The following is a 20793-nucleotide window of genomic DNA, read 5'->3' as shown; positions in this document are numbered from 1 at the left end:
ATTACATGACAGTCAAGGTTGCGCTTTCGAGCCTGAACGAGTCAAACTTCCAAAACGTGTATCAGACTACAGACGCGTTGTTTAGGCGCGCGCACACGATGAGGAACCGTAAAGTCTGGAACCGTTATATACCAGTCGACACAGCTGGTGGACCGGTCTAAGCGGGTGCAGACATGGACAGCTTGGGAAAGGCAAAGGTCGCCGCTGCGTCGACGGCAGTTCGCGAGAGCGAACGCGCGGCCATGACCCCGTCGCTCCATCGCGTGGCGTCGCCGAGTCCAATAAAAGTGAAGAAGAGGGAGGCGCAGAAGCCCCGACTCGACGTCACGGCCGCCTCTGTGGGCGCCCTAAGGCTGCCCACGGAGCTGTTCCAGCTTGCAACATCCCGAACACTTGCTGCTTCCCATGGCCAAGCGGACCTTGTGCTCAGCAAGGCCCTCGATGGCATCCAAGCAGCGGTGGGCGCGGCGTGCGGGAGAATGAGCTTGGGACGTTGTGTTGAAACCATGAGGCATGCTGTGTTGTGCTCCGGCCAAGGTAGCATTCCTGTGGCCTGCAGGCAACTCGCCTGGAGGCGGAGCGCACACGGTTGGTCATACAGAGCCAGGAGCTACAAATCTGGGACATGGCGCGGGAGGAAGAGCTGGGTTTGCTCAAGGTGGGCAGGGTTTAGGACAGTGTGAGTGAAAGGAGACCACCCCATGAAACACCGGTCGCATTGGCTGAGCGCCACGGATACCGTACATGGATTGGACCGTGCGTTCTTCCGGCGTCAGGGTTGAAGGCTTTGCAAGTCATCGTTGTGTGGGACTGACGTGACTGCTGTTCCTGCCGCTTTGTGGCTGCAGGCAGAGAATGAGCAGCTGGAGCAGCAACTGCTCGTCGTCAGTGAGAAGATCAGCAAGGTGGGAGTGAACCTGCCGTAAGAAAGGTGGTTGCGGGACGATTGCAGCCGCCGAACTACTTGCGTCTTGCGTGCTTGCTGCATCGCAACTTACACACTGGCATGTTGCCCGAGCTGGCGCAGTAACAGCGTTGGCTACATTGCTTGTGGTGCACAGGGGCTTGGTCGCGATGGTGTCCTGGAGAGCCTGCAGTTCGCACTGCGCAAGGCGCGCGGCGAGCGGGATGCGGAGGTGCGGGAGGCGGACACGCTATTCAACCAGCTGCAGGACGCCAAGGCTGCAGAGCAGGTGGGGGCGGCGCGGAAGCCCGGCAACGGATGTGGCAGCGGCAGGCGCGGAATGCGGAAGCAGGGATTGTGTACTGTGCCACTAGACCGGACTAGTTATGGAGCCCGTTCAAATGCAGTGAATGAGACATGCGCGGCGGCGGGGTGAGCATAAAATGCCCGTACCCCGCAGGAGCTACGAGAGCTGCGCGCCGCGCTGACGCAGGCGCTGCTCGGGCTGGAGGACGAGTGGAGCGCTGTGCCATTGCTGGCGGAGGAAATGCGCAGGATGCGGGCGCGTGCTGCTTCAGGTTGGTTGTGAGGGGAGGGAGCAGGCTAGCAGCTAATCACGCCAGTCACCTTTGAGACGCAGGTGTGCCGCTGCTGGGGCGAGACCACTCACTTCCCCTGCCATTGGACGCCTTAATAGCGGCTTCCGCGCATGCTCATTCTTACTATGCGTACGACCACTCTGAACATCACTACCTCAGTTAGTGAGCATCCCGGGAGACGGCAAAACCATTAGGGGGAATCAGAGCGCCGTTCCGGGAGGCGCACTTCTAAGCGCCCTTCATCCTCCCCCGTGTGGCCTTTAACTCGCGGTTGCGTGCCCACAACCGCGACAACTCAAGGACTGCCCGGCTCACCATACGCTGGGCAGCAACCACCCTCCAATGTTAAAACGCTTAGCATACTCCACAGCTATGGCCAACGGCCGGCAACATGAGCACCACCAACCCACATGCCAGTAAGGGGCGAGCAGGCGGGCGATGAAACTTGACGTCTCTGCACCTCGACGTGTAGTTCAACCGCCAAACAACAAGCGCATAAGAGTGTCTGCTCAGATGCGAACGGGCCGCCCCAGCCAAACGACTGCTCCAGGGTGGGCTGCATGCTGGCATGTTCGTGCCGGTGAAGTGATAACCCCTGGGTCCACCAACCACACCACTACCCGAGCCCATGCACGCATCTCGCCTTGAACGCATGCTTACCACTTGAAAAGCCATTCAACGCTTCGTACGCCTGTTCTCCGCCTAAAATGTACCTTTTCGGTGAACGCACCCAATGGTTGACGCTGATACAACGCCCCCACAGGCATGCTGGATCCGACACAGCTGAACCAGGCGGACCTGAACACGCTGCTGCGTGGGCTGGCCGCTATAGGCAAACAGGGCGTGCAGCTGCAGGCAGAGCTCCAGGTACGGGTCCATGTGGGGCGCAAGCAATCGGAACAGTACGGCCACGGGATGAGCAATTCATGTGTTTGCTCGCACGTTTGATTGAGTGTTTGCCGCGTTGCGATGCAGGCATTGCGTGGCGAGAAGGCTGCCCTCACCACAGCGCTGGATGCTGCGCACGGCCAGCTGCAGGAGCTGCAGGCGCAGAACGAGCAGCTCCAGCAGCGGCCTGTTGCGTCCACAGTTGGGTCGCCTGCGCGCAGCGCTCTGCCCGTCGTGGCAGGGCCGCAAGGTTCGGGTGCTAGCGCAACTCCGGCCGAAGCGCCGACCGAGGCACTGGCTGAGGCTGCGGGGCTGCGGGCGCAGGTGCAGGAGCTGAGTGCCAAGCTGGCCGAGTACAGATCGTACCTGGAGGACAACCAGCAGGAGATTGAGGCGCTGCAGGTTCGTGGGGGCGGCTGGTAGTGATGCCAATATGATCACTGCAACAGGAGCGTGCATGGACAAGTACGGTAAGCTCGAAAACGGGGGTATGGGTTCCAGGAAAATGCTGTTTCCGGACGTCCGGCTGTTGTTGTGTTAACATCATGTTTTGTGCATATACTCTGCAGGGCGAGATTCAACGGCTGCAGGCTTCTGCCAACAACAGCTCGCAGCACCTGCACAACCGAGGCGGCCGCAGTCATCACGCCTCACAAGTGGGACAGAGCCAGTTCCCGACCCACCAGGCTCAGCACCAGCACCCTCAACAGCAGCAGCACCATGGCAGGCACTCGAATGGTGTCGTTGACGCAATGAAGGCTGCGTCCTCTCAGCCGTTGCACGCCAGTCAGCATCCCACGCTCCAGCCGCTGCCGCCGCACGTGCCTCCGCAGGCAGTGCACGGCACACCCACGCGCCACCACCCCTCCAGCAGCTCGCCCATCAGCACTGTGAACTACGCCTCGCCACCACCGCACGTGGCCTTTGGAGGTGGCAGCGCGTCGGTGGGCGCCATCTCGCCGTCGCAGTTGCACCAGCAGCAGGTGGCGGCCGACATTGCCGTCAAGGTGCGGCACTGTGCTGCCGCACCACAAACTGCCGGTACACCAGGATGCGCAGTCGAGACACAACTGGGGGAGAATTTGCGGGACCTTGCTTGTCGACCTTATCGATTGATTGCTGCGTATGCGCGTCGCTCCGCATGCGCAGGTGGCTGAGCTGCAGGAGCTCGCGGTGCGGGTACAGCGGCAAGCCGCGGAGCGGGAGGCGGAGCTGGCGGCGGCCCACGAGTCCGAGCTGGCAGCGCTGCGCTCGGCACTGGAAGCGGCGCAGGAGGCGGCGCAGCAGGAGCTGGAGGCGGTGCGTGGCGCGCTGGTGACCCAGCACGTGCAGGACCGGCGACAGCTGGAGGCACGCCTGCGGGCGGCAGCGGAAAAGCAGGTACCATATACATCGCCTCTAATCCCGCACAATGCGCTCGTTTCTCGCAACGCTATCCAGCTTCCTTATGCTGTCCACACGCTTTGTCGTAGTGACCCTGGAATGGATGAGAGTGAACATGCGCCCCGCACTGACCTGCAGATCCAGGAGCGCGAGGCGGCGCTGGCAGCAGCACACAGCCAGGCCCTGTCAGAGCTGTATGCCCAGCTGGCGACGCTGGCGCAGCAGCACGTGGCGGCGCTGGCGGAACGGGAGGCAGCGCTGGCGACGCAGCATGCGCAGGCGCTGGCGGGGGTGGAGGCGCGCCTGGGCGACCTGCATGTGGAAGCTGTGGGGGCGCAGGCCGCCGCGGCGGCGCAAGCACTTCACGAGCAGGCCGCGAGGCTGGAGGCGCAACACGCGCAGCAGCTGCGTGAGCTGGAGGAGCGGCTAGTGGCGGTCGCAAAGCGACAGGTGGGAGCAGGTTACTTCGTGAAGCGTGTGCCACACCGTGTCTAGGTTCAGTGTTTATAAAGCAGCAGTTCCTTGTACCATAACTGACGAAGTGCTCCTCGTTCGCAGGCGGAGGAGCTAGAGCAGCGCGTGAACCAGCAGCATGCCGAGGCCGCCACTCAGCGCGATGCTGAGGTGCGGCGGCGGCATGCGGAGCGGCTCGCAGAGCAGGCGGCGCAGCTGGCACGTCTGCACGCTGACCAGGCTGCGGCGCTGGGCATGCAGCACGCTGAGGCGCTGGCAGACCGCGAGGCCGAACTCACTCGTTTGCATTCGGAGGCCTTGGCGCTGCGTGAGGCGACGCTGCTGGCGGAGGCTGAAAAGCAGTGGAGGGAGCGGGAGGCGGAACTGCGGGAGGCCTTCGCTGCAGAGGTGGTTGAGCGTGAAGCGCGGCTCGCCGCCGCGCAGGAGGAGCAGGCGCGCGCTACGGTGGAGGAGCTTGGGCGGCTGCAGGCCGCGGTGGCGGAAGCTGCGGCGAGGGAGGCAGCGCTGGCGTCACAACTACGCGAGGCAGTGCGCGAGGCGCAAGCACAGGCGGAGCAGGCTCTCAGGGTGCAGCTGGAGGAGGTTGCTGCGGCAGCAGAGGCAGAGGCTGCTGCTCAGGCTGCTGCCGCGCACAATGCCATGCTCGCTGCGGAAGCGGAAAAGCATCAGTCAGAGCTTGCAGCGCAAAGATCGCAGCTGCTTGCGGATGCAGAGTCGTGGCAAGCCGCAGCAACCGAGCAGCTGGAGAACGCGAACACAGCGCTGCAAATGCGCATTGCAGAGCTTGAGTCAGAGCTGTCGCTGCTACAGCAGCAGCTGGAGGAGCGGCCGAAGGAGGCCGAGTCGGCTGCGGCAGCTCAGCAGGCTCAGGAGCTGCAGGCTGCGGTTGGGTCGGTGGAGCGTCAGTATGTGGAGATGGTGGCGCGGCTGGGCCGAGAGCACGAGAAGGTGAGCGGAGGATACGCTGGCATCCAGCAGCTTAACAAGCGTCCCGGTGTGCTCGTGCGGTGTGCTGTTGAGTGCTAATGGTACACATGGCAAGAATGCACGTGCGTCCTTTGAATTGTCATCTCAAGCGGTTCCCTTCATGCTGCTTGCACAGTCTGCCGCGGAATCACGGGCCGCTGCGCAGCTGCGTGAGGCCAACCTGGACAAGGTGGTGGAGCGCCACGCGCGGGAGGCGGCTGAGGCGCGGCGCGAGGCGGCCGAGGTGAAGCGCATGGCCGCAGAGCGCGTGGGCGAAATGCAGGTACGCAGCAACCGGGACCCCAACAGCTCAGACGTCCGCACGCGCGCCCTGTACAGACGTCGCCATACGTCAATACCATATCGCCCGCTCGCTAACGCGTGTCGGCACTGTGCCCGTGCCTCTTGGCTCGCTCAGGACCAGATGGCGGATTTGCAGTCGCTGCTGGACCGGGAGCGGCGGGCTGACGCCGCAGCCGCGGCGTCCGCGACTGAGCAGCTCGACCTGATGGAGGGGGAGCTGAGGGCGCTGCGGGGCCGGGAGGAGGCACTGCAGCGGGAGGTCGTGCCGCTCAGGGAGGAGGTGCGCCGATGCAGGTGAGGCCGGTGGTCGGGACGGGGAAGGCAGGAAGGGAGGCGGCTAGGTGCGCAGCAACCGATGTAGAACCTGCTAGATGCGCAGTTCTTGGTTGTACGTGCAGCTCACCTCCCAGGCTCTACCTAACGGCTTCCTGCCCTTCTGTTCTTCCTCTTCCTTGCCTTGCCCGCCTCGCCCAGGTGGCTAGTGCGGGACACGCAGACGGACCTGTCCGACATGGAGCAGGAGCTCGCCCGCTACAAGGCCGCCGCCTCACCGCCCGTGTCGCCGGGATCAGCAGCCGCGCCAGGGCCAGCGCACAGTCCGCAGGAGCGCCGTGCGGTGCCGGCTAGCCCCACCGCCTCATCTTCGTCGCCTGCGGCAAGGCAGCAGCAGCAACAGGAGAGAGCACCGGGCCATGACAGCTCGCCAGCCACGCGTAACGTGGCCGGCATCGGTGCAGCACTACCTGCAACGGACGCTGCGAGCACGCCCGGGATGCCATCGGAAGCCTCGGGAGCAGAGGAACGGGTTGGATCAGGAGATCAGCAAGCCAGAGCCTCGCCCACCGCGTGGGCGGACGGAGAGTCAGTGGCATGGCCATCGCCGCAGCGGCCGACCCCTTCACGCCTTCTTGCAGCATCCTCTGCCGCTGGCTTGCAGGGCACAACCACGGCTGACGCGTCTCGTCCGGCTGCGCTGACGCCCATCCCGCTGCCGCTGCCGCCGCCACCTCCGACGGGCACGCCGCTGTTCGCCCAGGCGCACGAACAGACACCCGTCCTCAGCCAGGGCTTCCAGCAGCAACAGCAGCAACAGCAGCAACAGCACTGGGACCCGCGCGTCTCGGAGCCGGACCTCGCAGCGAAGCTTGTGCGCGTGCTCAGAGCTGGATCTGGCGGCGGTGCGGAGGACAGCCCTGAGAAGGATGAAGAGGACAAGGTGTCGCCCGTTGACGGCAAGCGGAGCTCCAAGCGGCGCTCGGCTGCTGCGCCGCGTCGGGCGCTGCTCAGCGAGGGAGGACCAGCGGTGGGCGGCAAGCCCGCATCCGCGGGTGGCGCCAGCAGCTTCTGGCCATGGGCGACGCCGCAGGCGTTCTCGCGGCCCGCAGCCGTCACTGCACAGGCCGGCACTGACGCGGCTGGTGCCAGCGCTACGGTTGCGTCGGCGTCCGGCCCGCCGCGACCGATGCGGAGGATGACGGCGGACGACATACCATCGGGCTGGGACGGCTCTGCCTACGCCACGGCCTCTCTTGTCGACTGGCGCAGCGCCGACCTGGTGCAGCGCCCGCCCACCATTAGCACAGCTGATGCCGGCACATCCGGCCCTTCTCACCCGCCTGGCAGCGAGTTGGCTTTGACCGCTCCTGTTGAGGCGGGTGGCGCTGGGCAGCATAACACCCAGCAGTTGGGCGTGCTGAGCGATGAGGAGTGGGGCGACTTGCGGGGCGCATCGCCGCAGCGCTCGCCAGTGCCACATCCGGCCGACGCAACACCTGCCGCCTCCCCTTCGCGCGAGGCCAAGCAGGCCGGAGGCAGCGGCAGCGTCTCGCCGGTGGCCTCCGTCAGCACCACGTCTTCCTACAACTCCAACACTGAGTTGTGCTTTGTAGACGAGGACGAGGAGGATGCAGAGGCGCAGCAGCGCGTGCTGGCGGCGGCTCTGGCCGAGTCACGTCGCGTCAGTATGGCGGAAGGGCAGCTGCCAGAGGCGCCGCCGCTGCCGCCGGCTTTGGTTGAGATTCAGCAGCGCCGCATGTCCGTGAGTGGCAGCACTGGAGAGGCGGCGGCAGCGGGTGCGCGGGTGTCGCTGAGTGGAGTTGCCCCCAGCAGTTCTTTGCGGGGACGAGCTGTCGCGACAGCTTCCTCAGGGGGCGGGGTTGCTGGTGGCAACGCCAGGTCAGTCCTCCCAGCAAACGTGCGCAGACAAGGCGACCGTGCCGCGCCACGACCAGACGAGGAGTGCAGCGGCGACAGCATCGGCGAAGCCGAGCACTCGCACCGCATCCGGCAAGCGGCTCAGTCAGCCTGGACACACAGCGGCAGTCGAGAGGGGAAGGAGGGGGACCCGGACCAGGAGCAGCAGGAAGAGCCAGCGGACTTTGATATGGAGGCAACCCTGTCAAGCTCCTTTGCCGCGCTTGTCATCCGGCAAGCTCGGGAAACCGGCTCCAGGGCAGGTGTGGCAGCGGCCGGCGCTTTGCACACTGTGGAGGACGAGGAGGAGGATACGGACGCCGAGGAGGCCGAAGCTCAAGGGGGCGAGGAAGAGGCGGAAAATGAGGAGGGCAAGGATTGTTTAGACGAGGATGGGGACGGGGACCAGCACTACGGCGGCGGTCGCGGTCGTGGCGGCGGCGGCGAAGGCAGTACCAGTGAGCATGACAGCTACAGCTACAGCGGGGATGGGCGTGGGCATGGGCATCAGCAGGAGCCTGGGACGCAGGAGGATGGCCTTGACATGGAGGCGACCCTGACTGGACCCCTCCCGGCGCTGCCGCCAGGCGTCCTCTTGCAGCACGGCAGCGGCGGCAGCGCCGACGGCGACGGGGCTGCGAGCGGCCAGCCACCGTCGGGAGCTGAGGACAACACCGGCACGCCTGCTTACGGCCGTGCAGGGTCATTTGACTTCGTGGCCGGCAGCCGCCGCAATGGCCTGCCCGCTCAGGCAGCGGAGGCCAGCAGAAGCGCGGTTTCCAGCGGCGGCAGCGCCCCCGGCCCGTCCCCGCTTGGTCTGGTGGACACTGCGCCAATGTTAGGAGAGTGTGAGGAACAGCAGCTTGCCGGGCAAGAAGAGTACGACCAAACAGGCCGCCGCGCTGCTACCAGCAGCCATTTCCCTGCAGAGCGTGGCCAAGATGCTGGCCCGTGCTCCGGGCTTTCCAGTCCCAACTACAGTCGCGGCGGCGCCGCAGATAACTCCGCACCGCAGTCCTCGGCGGGCTCTGTGCAGCCACACGCGCAGGACGGCACCGAGGAGGTTTGGCGCATCTGGGGCGGCGGCGTCAGCGCTGGTGGCGGCGATTACGATACCGGTGAAGGCCTTGGGTGCGGCCTGACAGGCGAGCCGACCGGCAGCAGCCTGACGTCCACGTCTTACCCCAGCCCCAACAGCCGCAACCATCACCACCATACACAGCAGCTCCAACGCAGTCCCGCCACTGCAGGCGTCGCTGGCGGCTCCCATGCGTTGCAGGCTGCAACAGCAACCAGCACACCCGCTCTGGCTGCCTCTACTTCTCCTCAGTTGCAGCAGCATGGCGGCTCCCCGCCGCCGCGCATGCGCTCAAGTGATGGGATCGGCAGCTTCCGCCTCTCGCCCGGGGTGTCGCCACACAGCCAGCAGCAGCAACAGCAGCCGTGGTACCGCAGCTCTGTGACCGCTGTGCCGCTGATGACGCCGAACCCGCTGTTTGAGGATCGCGGCAGTGCACGGAGCGGGGTCTTTGCCGGAAGTGAGCCTTCGCCACCTTGGAGTGCCGCAGACTGGAGTGCCGCCGGCGGCTCCGCCCAACACCCGGCGGCTGACGACGGTGGGTTTCAGCTGCTTCGGCTCGAACAGCTGTTTTTCCTTTGCCTGCTTACGCGTCGCTCAACGTGACGGATACCGTGTGTTTACCCGCAAGCAATAACTGACCACCGTCTTGCATTTATACTTGCAGCTCCATCCATGCCATCCACACCTGGGAGCGTGTCAAGTCCAGCCAGCGCCGGCAGCGTGAACAGCCCTGGCGCTGCCCCGGCCGGCCCCCCCTCAGGCCGGGCCGCCGGCGGTCGGGCGACGAGTGGCAGTTCGGACAGCGAGGAGGGGCTGGCGGCGAGCGATGGCGAGGCGGACGGCTTGCATGCGGAGGAGATGGACTTGGAGGGCAACGAGGGCTTGACAGAAGCGGAAGATGATGGCGAGGCGGTCGTTGCGCTGCGAACTTTGCGTACTTCCGGCACCCCCATGCTCGGCGACGGCACAGGTCAGCCGGGCATTGACACGGGCGCTCCTAGCCGCTACAGTGGGGCGCCGGCTGCGATCCCGGGCAGCCCTGGGCTGCTGGTCCGGCAGCGCAGCGGCAAGCGCAGCATGCAGGGCCGTGAATCAGGCGGCCTGAGCCCGACGACAACAGCTGCAGCTGAGATGCAGAGACGTGACCGCCGCTCATCGGACCGGTTGGCACGCGGTGGCCATGTCCCCAGCAGCTGGGCGGCGTCGGACGCGGCGGCTCCGCAAGGCAGCAGTGGGCCCCCTGTGGCAGCAGACGAAGCGGCCGAGACACGTAGCCTGCTGGCGGCGGGCGCCTCGTTGGGCAGCAGTGAGTTGCGCAAGCGCCAACGCCGGCGAATGGGTGATTTCCCTTCCCCGCTGGCTCTGTCATTTGCGCTGGACAGCCCGTTGGACGCGGGTCTGCTCACAGGCAACGCTACTCCTGCCGCTGGAGTGGCACGGCAGCCAGCGGTCTCGCCAGCACCCATCTCAGGCCCTGCGCAGGTCAGTGAATCACAACCAGGGCCTGTCGCCACCTCGCCTGCGTCGCCCTTCGACCCGCTGCGCCAGAGCTGGGAGTTCTCCTGCGGCGTCGCCACGCCCCTGTCTCCAGGCCACCGCAGCCGTGTGCAAGGCCACGTGGTGGGGCACAGCGCTCCCCGGGGCTACCACCAGCACTGCGCCGCGTCGCCGAATGCAGCGCATTCCCCGTCGCAGCCCGCTCGCGCCGCCGCGCAGCCCGGTTTTGCAAGGCTTTCTGCTGACAGTGCCGCCACGACAGGCACCCGTGGGGCCGGCGTGGGTGCAGGCCCTGCGCCCAGTCGTCTCCATCCGGGCACTCCCGGTGTGCCGCAGGCGAGCACTCCCGGCGCGCAGCTGCCACCGCCAGTGCCACTGCCAGCAAGCGCTGCAGAGGCGCGGGCGCGCGGCCGCGAGGTTCTAGGTCGAGTGATGGGTCGCGTGGCCTCGCTGCAGGGCCTCTGCGCACACCTGTCGCCTGCAGCAAGCGGTGCCGCGACTCCGATGGTCGCCTCCATGCCAGGGAGCGCGAACGCCACGCCGCGTCGCTCGGCAAGCTCCTTGAGCGGGACACCTGCGCCGGTGCTACAGGGTTCTGTGATCAGCTCCATCTCTGCGGGCGCACCGCCTGCCGACACTGCTGCGGCAGCAGGTGGTGCTCCGGCCGCTAGCATCACCACCGTCACACCCGAGATCATTCGCCAGCTGCTGGCCCGCCACCCGCAACAGCAGCACACGCTGCATCAGCATCAGCCGGCGCTGCCCCAGTCACCTCTGCTGGCGCCTGACGACCCCGACCTGGTTGCGGGCGTGGTGGGGGCGCTGGAGGAGCTGCGCACCGACCTCTTCGAGCTGGAGAAGCTGCACCAGCTGGCACGGCTGCCGCAGCCCGGGGCAACAGGCGCCGGCCGCCAGCCCTCTGCAGCCGGCGCGCCGATTTCGGCGGAAGCGGCTGTGGTCGCTGGACGCGCTGGCCACGGCACTGCCGCTGCGCCTTCGGAGCCTGGCGCCAGCGCCGCGAGGCAGCAGCCAGCGGCCTCATCACTGCTGCCCCCGGGTTCCCCCATGCTTGCGCCCCCCGCCGTTTTCGGTGCAAGCACACCGGCTGCTCCCGAAGGCATCACCGCCCCGGCCGCCGCGGCCACTGCCACGCCAGGCGGCAATGCGGACCCCGTGCTGATGGCCGCGCTGGCGCAGACGGTGCAGTCGCAGCTGGCCGGTCAGCTGGGCGCCCTGCAGGCCAAGATTGCAGACCTGCAGCGACAGAACCAGACCTGCATGCAGCGGGGGGGCGACGGAGGCTGTAGCCCAGCGTCTGGCGCCAGCACCGCCTACGCGACGCCCATGCTGCGTGCAGCCACTGGGCCGGCTGCCAGCACCGGGGCGGCCTCCGCGGCGCCTGGCGCAAGCCCGATTCAGCAGCTGCTTGACCTGCTGACACCAACCTCGGCCGCTCCCGCGGCTGCGGCCTCCACCGCCGCACCAGCTGCGGAGACGGCTGGCGGCATGTCGGCGGCACAGCCGCCCACGCGTACCCCGCTCCATCCGTTCTCACTGGTGGCCGTGGCCTCAGCAGCAGCTTCGGGCGTGGAGCGGGGCGCTGCAGCGGCGGCCGCTGCCACAGCTGCTCCATTTGGCGGCACTTCAGCTGGGGCCACACCGATGGCGGCACCGGCGTGGGGCGGCATCCTGGCACCGCCAGTGCCGCACTCCTTCACATCCGAGCCGCGCACCCCGTTGATGAGCTCGCTCAGGAGCCCAGCCAATGCACAGCCGGCTGCGTACGGCGGTGCGGCATCTGCAACCCCCATGCCATCAGCACAGCAGGCTGCAGCGGGACATGCGCCTGGGGTCAGCACGCCGCCGCCGCTCTCTGGCTCAGTGCAAGTGGGACATAGTGGTGCCGTCCTGTGGGCCAACGCCCCGCCCGTCACACCTGCAGCAGCGGGAGTGGTGCCGTGGGCATCTTTCGCCACGCCTGTGCAGCACGGGGTGCCCAGCACCGGCGGCAGCCGGAGCAGCGGCCCGCCCTCCACTGGCACCTACAGCAGTACTTCGCCCCAGCAGCAGCACACCTCCATGAGCCTGTACCCTTTCGCCTTCGGTCACGGCGGGCCCGGTTCGGGGGCAGGAGGGTCAGCAGGCGCGCATGGCGGTAGCGAGCCGGCCTGGTCAGGCTCCGGCGGTGGCACACATGGGGCTGGCATGCTACCGGGGCATCGGGCTATGCCGCATCAGCCCTACAGTCCAGAGGAGTTGTCACATTTGCCGCCAGGCGTGCAGCTCTTTGCGCCGCCGCAGCTTCGCGCAGCTGCCGTCGCAGTGGCCACGAACAGCCGGCAGCACCCATGGCAGCAGGCGCAGCCTCAAAGCCTGCCGGGTTTGGGAAGAGAGGTGTAGTCGCTCGTAGCAAAAAAAATAGAGAGGCAAGCGATGAGCGTAGTGTACAGTGGGTTTGGGGTGTATCCTTTTATGGTGGGAGGCTCAGGCGGTGACATCTACCGTACTTGGACATCACCCCTGATGGGAATGGACATTGAGGTTGGGTTAAACGGACGTGCATTGCCGCAACCGGCATGATTACGTGATTACGGTACAACACTGTGCGCTGTTGGGTATGCCAACCTCCCCAACGGAGGCGTGCAGGTGTAAGTGCCGTCGCCCCCTGATAGCGAGCCAGTGTCCCGCGGGCTCATGCGGTTGCGCCGGCCGTGTCTGTTCACGTGTGCGGTACGGTATGCATATACACAACAGCTATTCTGCTGTGGCAATCATGGTAGCCTGCTCAAAGGGGCACTGTTACGACGGTGCTAATGTCAGGCATCTGGCTTCTTGGATACCCTCAGTGGCCCGGTCGGCTGGACAGTGACACTCAGAGGAGTCGCCTGGTGACAATGCGCTGGTGTGTGTGGGCTGTAACAAAGTGTGGCATTGTAATCCGCATCCATAAGTGACATATTTTGTAAAATTTGTCAGCCCCCGCATGGGCGTTCGGTCATGCCGTACTTGCAAACTCAAGCCCAACCGTTGGCCACATCGCCACACCGTTCGCCTTTCATCCTGACTCCTTCGCCAGCGCATGCACGCGCTACAGTTAATACTGACGATCATCCCGGATGCAAGCATACATCATGCACGGGCACGCTCAAGCCCCCAATAGCTAGATCCCGCGACCAATGCAGCGGTCTCAATCACTAGCACGCTAGTTGGTAAGCAGTGATTCTGCTCCTAGTAAGAATCAATGCCAGCAAAACGGTTCCCCACAATTTGGTCAGGTTTGGTTGCGTGTTGCAAACCACCGCCCAACGAATAAATGGATCTCATGCTGCAATCTAGCCAGAGCGACCAGGCAAAATCCGACAAGCAGCGGATACAGAGCGGCCCCTCGTCCAGGCGCCTACGTTGCCCCACTAAGGGCTGGCAATGAGTGCAAACGGCATCCTGCGGAGCTGTCTTAGAATACCCGTTGACCAGGCAATCACCTCCCACATGCGGCAAGTTTTAGGAAGAGGAATTCTTCTCCATGTAAAAGACTAAACGAACGCACATAGTCACAACGCCACATAAGCTATCCTGCAAAGTGCGGTCACAATACTCAGCAAGGCGTTGCGTCTGTACGCTACTATGACCACCTTCCTGACCCGTTACTCATTCTTATTGCTGCAATCACGACACTTCTACGCACCTCGAAGTTACTGCTGAGATGCAGCTCCATCCTCGTCTATCGCACCCCACGCGTCCGCCATCTCCTTTTCATTAACAGTAACCACGCTAGCTGTGTCGAAGGACTCCAGGTGCTTCTGCTGCTCCTGCTGCTTCTGCTGTTTCTTCTCAGTGCGCTTCTGCGCTCTACCGCCTCGACTCTTACCCTTGCCGGCCCTCAGCTTCCTCACAATGGCCATGGCTGCGGCTTTGGAGCCGGGCCCCGGCTTGTCCAGTGCCTCCACGACCTCAGGCGACAGCTTGCCCCCTGCCACAAGCTTGCGCAGCTTGCGCCGCAGCTCCAGCGCATGCTCCAGCCGGGCCTTCTGCTGGGCCATCACACCGGCCTGAATGGCGGCCGCGTTAACCTGCGAGCAGGCAGGCCAAAGCCGCAGGGCGCGATGTGAGAGGATGATGTGGATATCAGTAAGGGTGTGCAGGCGTCGCTGCTGTGTGAGTGCCCGGCTGCCGGTGACACGAACATACCTTCGCCCCCCGTACCCCAGCTCACCTGGCCAGACTGCTCCTCCTTTGTCGCGGCCAACTGGCGGCCACTGAGGCCCCACTTCTTTTTAAACAACTGGAGATAGTGCAATCAGGGATCGAGCGGCTTAGCAAAGCACTCAATTGCCACGCTTTATGTATTGCCTCAAAGGCGCACAGGCGCAAGGCCCACGGGCAGTGGAGCCTTGCGGGGAGCAAGCTTGCGCCCTCCCTCTCTCCCTCGCCCTCCCTTACCTCGGCCACGTTGGGCACATCCAGCCAAGCGCATGCATCCTCCAGCTGCACTGCCACCACCTCGTCTGGCACAAACTTGGCCCACTCCCGGATGTACGGACACAGCGAGCTGCAAATGCCAGGGCCAGACGGGGAGATGTGGCGTCAGCTGCCGCGTAGCGCGTCAACTCAAAACTTCTGCGCATACCTACCACATGCACCACATACGGCCCCGGACAACTGCAATGCCAAGGAATGTACCGGTAGTGTAAGCGCCTCCACACTCACTTGAGGAAGGCGTTTTCGCAGACATTGGAGAAGTCGCATTTGCCGGTCGTCACGAAGTTGAGCAGGTCCAGCGGCTTGGGGCCGTGGAAGTGGAGGATGAAGGTGAGCTGCTCAAACGGGTTGTAGGGCTTGGTGTTGAACACGGGGTCAAGCATGCGCTGCTTGAGGTCCTTCTCATAGAACTGCGGCGGTGGGGAGCAGAGCATGTAGGGGAGGTGTTGCTTCAAAGGATCCACTGAAAAGGCATGCGCGGTACACACGCGGTACAGATGTTGACGAAGGACGTGCGTTCCGTGCCGCACCGACGTCCTTGTAGGCGCGCTCACCTTGTTGATGATGCCCTGGTCTGCCGGGCCGTAGTTGATGTAGTACAGGCCGTCGTTGTTGTCCAGCATCATGGTCAGGAAAGCATCGTAGTTCTCGCGCATGGTGGGCAGGTTGGCCAGGATGATACCGGCGTTGTAGGGGAACATGTTGACAAACTCGTAGCTCATGGACACGGAGTGCGGCAGCGGCAAGCCTGTGAGGCATCAGTGCATCACACGTGTCAAAGCTTAGAGGCTTGACTTCAGAGCCTTGTTCAGCTGCTGCTTCATCCCGGTAGCCCCACACCGCCGCGCCCGCCTCCCTCTCAGGCTCGCACTCCGTGCTCCCAGCCCCAGCCGCCCTCCCGCCCCATCCCCTCCGTGCCCCCTCCTGCAGCCCGAGCCTCACCGAAGTCGTCCAGGTGCAGCGGCCGCCTGAAGTACACGTCGGCGTCCGTGTACAGCACGTAGGTGTACTGGTCCAGGATGGGCACCACCGGCAGGTCCACGCGCTGGAAGGTAGCCACCAGCATGTCCGGCGTCTTGAACAGGTGGCTGTGGTGCACGTTATCCTGCGGCCGCGCACCAACCCACCAGCAACAGGGTAACGTAGCCGTAGGCCATGCGTGCAACAGTGTTTGCCGAGGCGTCTGCTGTCGCCCGTGCTGCCCTCTAGACGTCCCATGAAAACGCTGATTGCCGCTGTGGGTGCACACTCAAGGTGTGTTGCTCGATGTTGGATCTGCTGTGGCCAGCAGCGCAGCCAGGCCTGGCTGCTGTCGGCTCGCCACTTCCTAGGCACACGGTACTCCATCGTGGTACGGTACTCCTATCTCGTAGTAGCCCGTTGCCGAAACGACCACCCACCTTGGCCTTGGCCTTGGCCAGCGCCAGCAGCTGCTCGGTCCAGGCAGGGGTGTGGCTGATGAGCTCCACGTCGTGGACGACCAGCCAGGCGTAGATGTCGGACTGCTCATCCCCGGTGAAGATGCAGTAGGGCTTGAGACTGCCCTGGTAGCGCGCCGAGCTGGGGGAGGGGGGCGCGAGGAAGCACAGGGTGTTACAGTCAAGCCGCAGGTGACGATGGCCTAGTGGTACAAGTGCACGCGGCAAGCCGTGCAGGTCAAAGCGGACGGACTCACCGCACAGCTGCTTTGAGCATGTACTCGTAGTTCTTGCTCCAGCTGTTGTATGTGAAAACCCACGGCTGCGCGCACAAGGTTGGCATGGCCGGATGACACAGATTAGTGTCCAGACCGGTACCGTCTCAGGCCCAGCACTAGTCGGCAACAATGTGGGTTGACATCCGCGTACGAACTCCCAGTCCCCATGCACAGACAAATCACAATCACAATCACAATCACACACACGCACACACACGCACGCACACACACACGCACACACACACACACACACACACCAGCTTGACACGCGTCTGGAAACGCTGCAACCGCCGCCCGCCACGTCCCCCATGCAGCCTCGACCCCGTTTAGTCGCAGTGCCACCACTCACTCGCCCTCTTCCAATAGTGTTATTGTACTTAGTGGGCGGGATTTGGGACGCGTGATACCTAGCTTGTCTGCTGCACGCCGCCTCTCTTATCGCCGTTGCCATTCACATGCCCGTGACACTTCCTCGCTGCCGCCCTATGCCCATGCTTCCACCTTTGCCTATAGGTGAGCTCGACTACGACCAGCGGGCGGGAATCCGGGAATTAGGCGTGCTGGGTAAACGTTGTTTAGCGCGCCCAGGGTGCGGAGCATGGACGCATACAGGTGCATCGCGGGGTCAGGCCGAATGGTCGCCCGTGGGGTTCCAGGCTTATCGCGGGTAAGTATGACTACCTGGGTCACGACAGTCACGCGACGCTCGGTAAAATGGTGGGTATCGGTAAGTAACTCCGTCGCGTCATTGGGCGGGCTTTCGTTTCGTTTTTTAACACACACACACACACACGCGCACACACACACATACACACGCACACACCCGCGCACACACACACACACACACACACACACACACACGCGCGGGCTTCGTTTTTTTAACACACACGCGCGCGCGCGCATGGACACGCACCAGTTTGTGCAGGAACGGCATGACCGTAACCAGTGGTATGTTGCCGCCGTTGTAGTAGGCGCCCCACAGCCCCGCATGGCGCCGCTCCAACATGCCCAGCGCCGCAAAGGTGGACACGCTGTTGCCGATGAACCTGCGTGCAAGGCATGTGCCGGCGCGCGTGTCCGAGGTCCAAGGAGGCCCATGACCGTGCAGGAGGAGGACGCTACTGCTGGTCACGCACAATCCCACGGCTGCCGCGTCGATCGAGCCATGGTCGCACCCAAGCTATACACGGACCCTTGCAGCCGCCTTGCTAGCCCCGCCTCCACGCACACTAGCTAGCCCGCCACCCTCGCCCTCTCCCTTGCCCTCGCCATCACCAGTCTTACCGCTCCGACCGCATGCCCAGGAAGTACTCCACCAGGGCCGAGAACTCGCGCCCGCGCTCCGCCAACGCCGCAGCAGCCGTCTTGCCGGGTTGGCTGGCCGCCACGTCCTCACTCGTGACCAGGATGTAGCCCGCTGCCTCCAGCTGACCCAGCACCTGTATACCGTATGGGACAGGTAAGGGTGAGGAACGACCTGTTGCCGCTTCTGGGGATCGCTCAGGTCGTGCAGGAAACGTGCAATGCTGGGCCGGAGCTCTGCAACGGCGCGCTGCGGGTTGCCGATTTGGGAAGCTGGACTCGGTCCTGTGCATGGATCCGCCATTCCTGCTTACCCGCTCGCGGCGCTGCGGCTCCACATCCTTCCAATAGCTTGCCACATACAGCGGCGTGCTGTGGGGTCGCAAGCCGGCACCAGTGGAAGGAAGACAGTTTGAGCAGAGGAGAGAAACAAGACTCAGGTCGGTTGGGGCCCTGGCGTGTCTCAAGGGCCATCCTCGTCCTTAAACATCGCACTCGCATTCGTCTGTCTCCTCCGGCCTGACCGCACCTGTTACTGAAGCCGAACAGCGCCAGGCGACTTGCAACGTCCTCGGTGTGGTTGTAGCAATTGTCGCGCACGATGCCGTCGTGGATGGACTCCCAGCGCGCGCAGTGCTCCACCCAGTCATTCTCCAGGCGCAGGTGGATGTAGTTGAAGCCGCCGCCCCCGCCCGATGCAGACACGCGGGCCCCCGAGCCGCCGCCGGCGTCCAACACCCTCCCCGCGGCCTTGGCCTTGGCTGCTGCCAGCTGCCGGATGGCCTTGCTGAACATGTCCACAAGGGAGGCAGCCTGTAGGCGGGGGGCGCGGGGCGGTTGCGGGCAAGCTTTCAACCTCGCGACCGTCCCGCGCGCGCTCAGGCCCACTGTCCCCCAGGCACACGTCAAGCCGGGCACTCGACACGGGAACACCTCCCTGTTGTGCTGTTCCAGCACACGCACACGCACCTCGTTGCTGGGCCGTAGCGCCGCCAGGCCCGCCCACACCAGCTGCTCATCCGCGGGGGTGAAGTCGCCTGCCTGCAGCTTGAAAAGCGGGCAGTCCACCTCCAGGTGCGGTACGGCCGCCAGCTCGCCCGAGCCCAGCGGACCCGCCACGCTCCAGCCCAGCGGCCCCAGCTACAGAGGGTAAGCGGGGGGCGTCAAGCGTTGGGTGCATTATGCCCGCAGACAAGTGCCTAGGCGCCTATGCCGCCTAGGCATCCTGCCCTCCAGCTACTACGGTAGGTGTAGCACTGCGACCCGATGCACCTTGCATGGCGCTGCGGCCCCGCCACAGGCAAACACCTTTCCCAAGACGCACCTCGACACGGCGGTGCTCAGCCGCGTTCCCAGCGCCAACCTCCGGCGTGTCCTCGCGAGACAGCACCCGCACGCCCACGCCCTCCATGGCCTTGATGAACGCCCGCTCGTCGTACATTTGCGAGAACGCCACCTGCATACGCCAAGCACGCCAGCCGTGAGTCCCGAGGCCGCAGTCCTACCACCGTTTTCATGAGCCCCCATCATGAAGCTTACTCTTTGGGTTCGGGCATATAACCCCCCCCCCCGCCACCCCTGCAGCACTGTTCCGGCCCAAGCCACTCGTTGTGCTTCCCTACCACACCTGGTTGTCCCCGCTGGCCAGCACGTTGGTGTCGCTCCGCTGCAGCCCGTTGTCTATAAGCACCGGCAGCACCGCGCTGCGGCCCAGCCGCCGCGCAAGCATAATGCCGTACAGAACCGCAAGGCGTTGGTTGGCGTAGCCGTTGCACACGCCGAAGCGCAGCGTGCGGTTGGCGGGCGGCAGCAGCAGCGCACCGCCCAGTGCGCCCGCCGCAGCGGCGGCCTCCTCCGCGGCGGACCCGCGGTCGCCGGGGATGATGCTGGCGGCTGTGTCGCCGTCCACGCCGCCGCTATAGAGCTCCTTGGCTGCGCCCGACCCAGATGAGCCGTCGCCGGTGCGGAGGGCGGAGCGCCGCGCCACGGCACTGCCGCCGCCATGATGCCCTGCAATGCCGCTGCTGCCCCTACTTAGCTCACCGCCTAGTAAGCGGCTTGCCATGCTCAGGTGCGGCAGTGTGCTGAGCTTGTCTGCTACTGACGTTGCCCCTGCGTCGCCGTCCGACGCGGCCGCTGTGGTAGTTGACACATGCGCAGAGATGAGGAAGCGCTGCGTGCCGCGCCCGCCATCACCGTACGGGCCCCGCAGCGCGCTGCCCGCCAGATAGCCCGCCAGGATGAGGATGAGGTACAGCCCATACCTGGCAGGTGATGTGGGTCCAGGCAGCACACTGCCTGCCCGCGCGCCGCGCTTCCAGCCCGTCACTCGCATTGCGCTGGCGCCAGCGCAGGTCGACGCGATATAGGGCGCCTCTGCTGCGGCTTCAGCTTCTATGAATGCCTCTGGTCCAAGATCCTCCTGAGTATCCTCACAAGGGGCATGTGATGCGCAATTGGGCGCAAGCCGAGTGGGCCGACGGCGCCCGAAGGGGAAGGCGAAGGCAGACAGAGTGGCGTTCACAGCCGCTGCCGGCTGGGGTTCACAGGCGTTAATACTGTGCGACCATCAGCGCCATCGCGCGTGATTTCCCGTTCTCAATCGTTTTTCACGTTATCCTCTGTGCCACAGAGCGGCTACCGTGCGGCGCGCGAGGGTTTAACTCGCAGCTGCCAGGTTCGCAGAAGCTTGACGAGGCACGGCTTCAGATGCAGCAAAGTGACTGCTGATGCATCTTGATGGCGCAGCGAGGCCTCGAGCTCCGCAACGTGGAGACTAGCAGAAGCCGCACCGACCGCGAAGCGACTGAACTCCCTCCGTGCCTGCCGGTAACGCGACAAGACTGCTGTTATAATCTTTTATGGTAAGCTAAACTGCAAGGGTTCGTTCAGGAGGTCTGGACGACGTGCCCGACTGTTGCTACTGCTCAAGACACGCGTAAGAAACGAGTCTATTGTGGTTCACAATAATAAAATCGCAGCGGTGAACAGCAGCTATACATTGCGATGCCCTACTGCTTCCCTTGCG

The 20793-nt window shown here is 64.6% G+C and overlaps 2 protein-coding genes across 2 annotated transcripts; one reads left to right on the top strand and one right to left on the bottom strand.

The window, feature by feature from the left end:
* The first annotated feature begins 10 nt into the window (after positions 1 to 10).
* Positions 11 to 13196, top strand: CHLRE_02g110700v5 (uncharacterized protein). The gene is made up of 15 exons (XM_043059876.1): positions 11 to 458; positions 560 to 658; positions 849 to 905; positions 1062 to 1193; positions 1365 to 1482; positions 2267 to 2370; positions 2479 to 2793; positions 2961 to 3398; positions 3541 to 3771; positions 3913 to 4224; positions 4333 to 5196; positions 5351 to 5497; positions 5633 to 5811; positions 5992 to 9326; positions 9456 to 13196. Exons 2-15 carry the CDS (start codon positions 626 to 628, stop codon positions 12686 to 12688), a joined length of 9498 nt encoding a protein of 3165 aa, XP_042927510.1. The 5' UTR covers positions 11 to 458; positions 560 to 625; the 3' UTR covers positions 12689 to 13196.
* Positions 13197 to 13198: 2 nt separating this feature from the next.
* On the bottom strand, positions 13199 to 20770 carry CHLRE_02g110650v5 (uncharacterized protein). Its single transcript, XM_043059875.1, has 15 exons — positions 19393 to 20770; positions 19090 to 19221; positions 18735 to 18905; positions 18295 to 18578; positions 18080 to 18137; positions 17748 to 17902; positions 17377 to 17509; positions 16443 to 16507; positions 16168 to 16327; positions 15710 to 15872; positions 15322 to 15515; positions 14996 to 15177; positions 14729 to 14837; positions 14502 to 14570; positions 13199 to 14358 (listed from the first exon to the last, which is right to left on the bottom strand). Exons 1-15 carry the CDS (start codon positions 20098 to 20100, stop codon positions 13981 to 13983), a joined length of 2961 nt encoding a protein of 986 aa, XP_042927509.1. The 5' UTR covers positions 20101 to 20770; the 3' UTR covers positions 13199 to 13980.
* Between the last annotated feature and the right edge of the window lie 23 nt (positions 20771 to 20793).

Source organism: Chlamydomonas reinhardtii, chromosome 2 (genome assembly GCF_000002595.2).
Source record: "Chlamydomonas reinhardtii strain CC-503 cw92 mt+ chromosome 2, whole genome shotgun sequence".
Lineage (NCBI taxonomy): Eukaryota > Viridiplantae > Chlorophyta > Chlorophyceae > Chlamydomonadales > Chlamydomonadaceae > Chlamydomonas > Chlamydomonas reinhardtii.
This window is presented reverse-complemented; position numbering and strand designations above follow the sequence as displayed.

Excerpts from the sequence above, each read along its gene's own strand:
- CHLRE_02g110650v5 (XM_043059875.1), bottom strand. The coding sequence starts at position 20,100 with ATGCGAGTGACGGGCTGGAAGCGCGGCGCGCGGGCAGGCAGTGTGCTG. Across the intron at positions 15,516-15,709 it reads GCTGCACCTGGACGACTTCG|GCTTGCCGCTGCCGCACTCC; the intron begins GTGAGGCTCGGG and ends GATGCCTCACAG. Across the intron at positions 14,359-14,501 it reads AGGAGGAGCAGTCTGGCCAG|GTTAACGCGGCCGCCATTCA; the intron begins GTGAGCTGGGGT and ends GCCTGCTCGCAG.
- CHLRE_02g110700v5 (XM_043059876.1), top strand. The coding sequence starts at position 626 with ATGGCGCGGGAGGAAGAGCTGGGTTTGCTCAAG. Across the intron at positions 1,483-2,266 it reads GCGGGCGCGTGCTGCTTCAG|GCATGCTGGATCCGACACAG; the intron begins GTTGGTTGTGAG and ends ACGCCCCCACAG. Across the intron at positions 9,327-9,455 it reads ACACCCGGCGGCTGACGACG|CTCCATCCATGCCATCCACA; the intron begins GTGGGTTTCAGC and ends TTATACTTGCAG.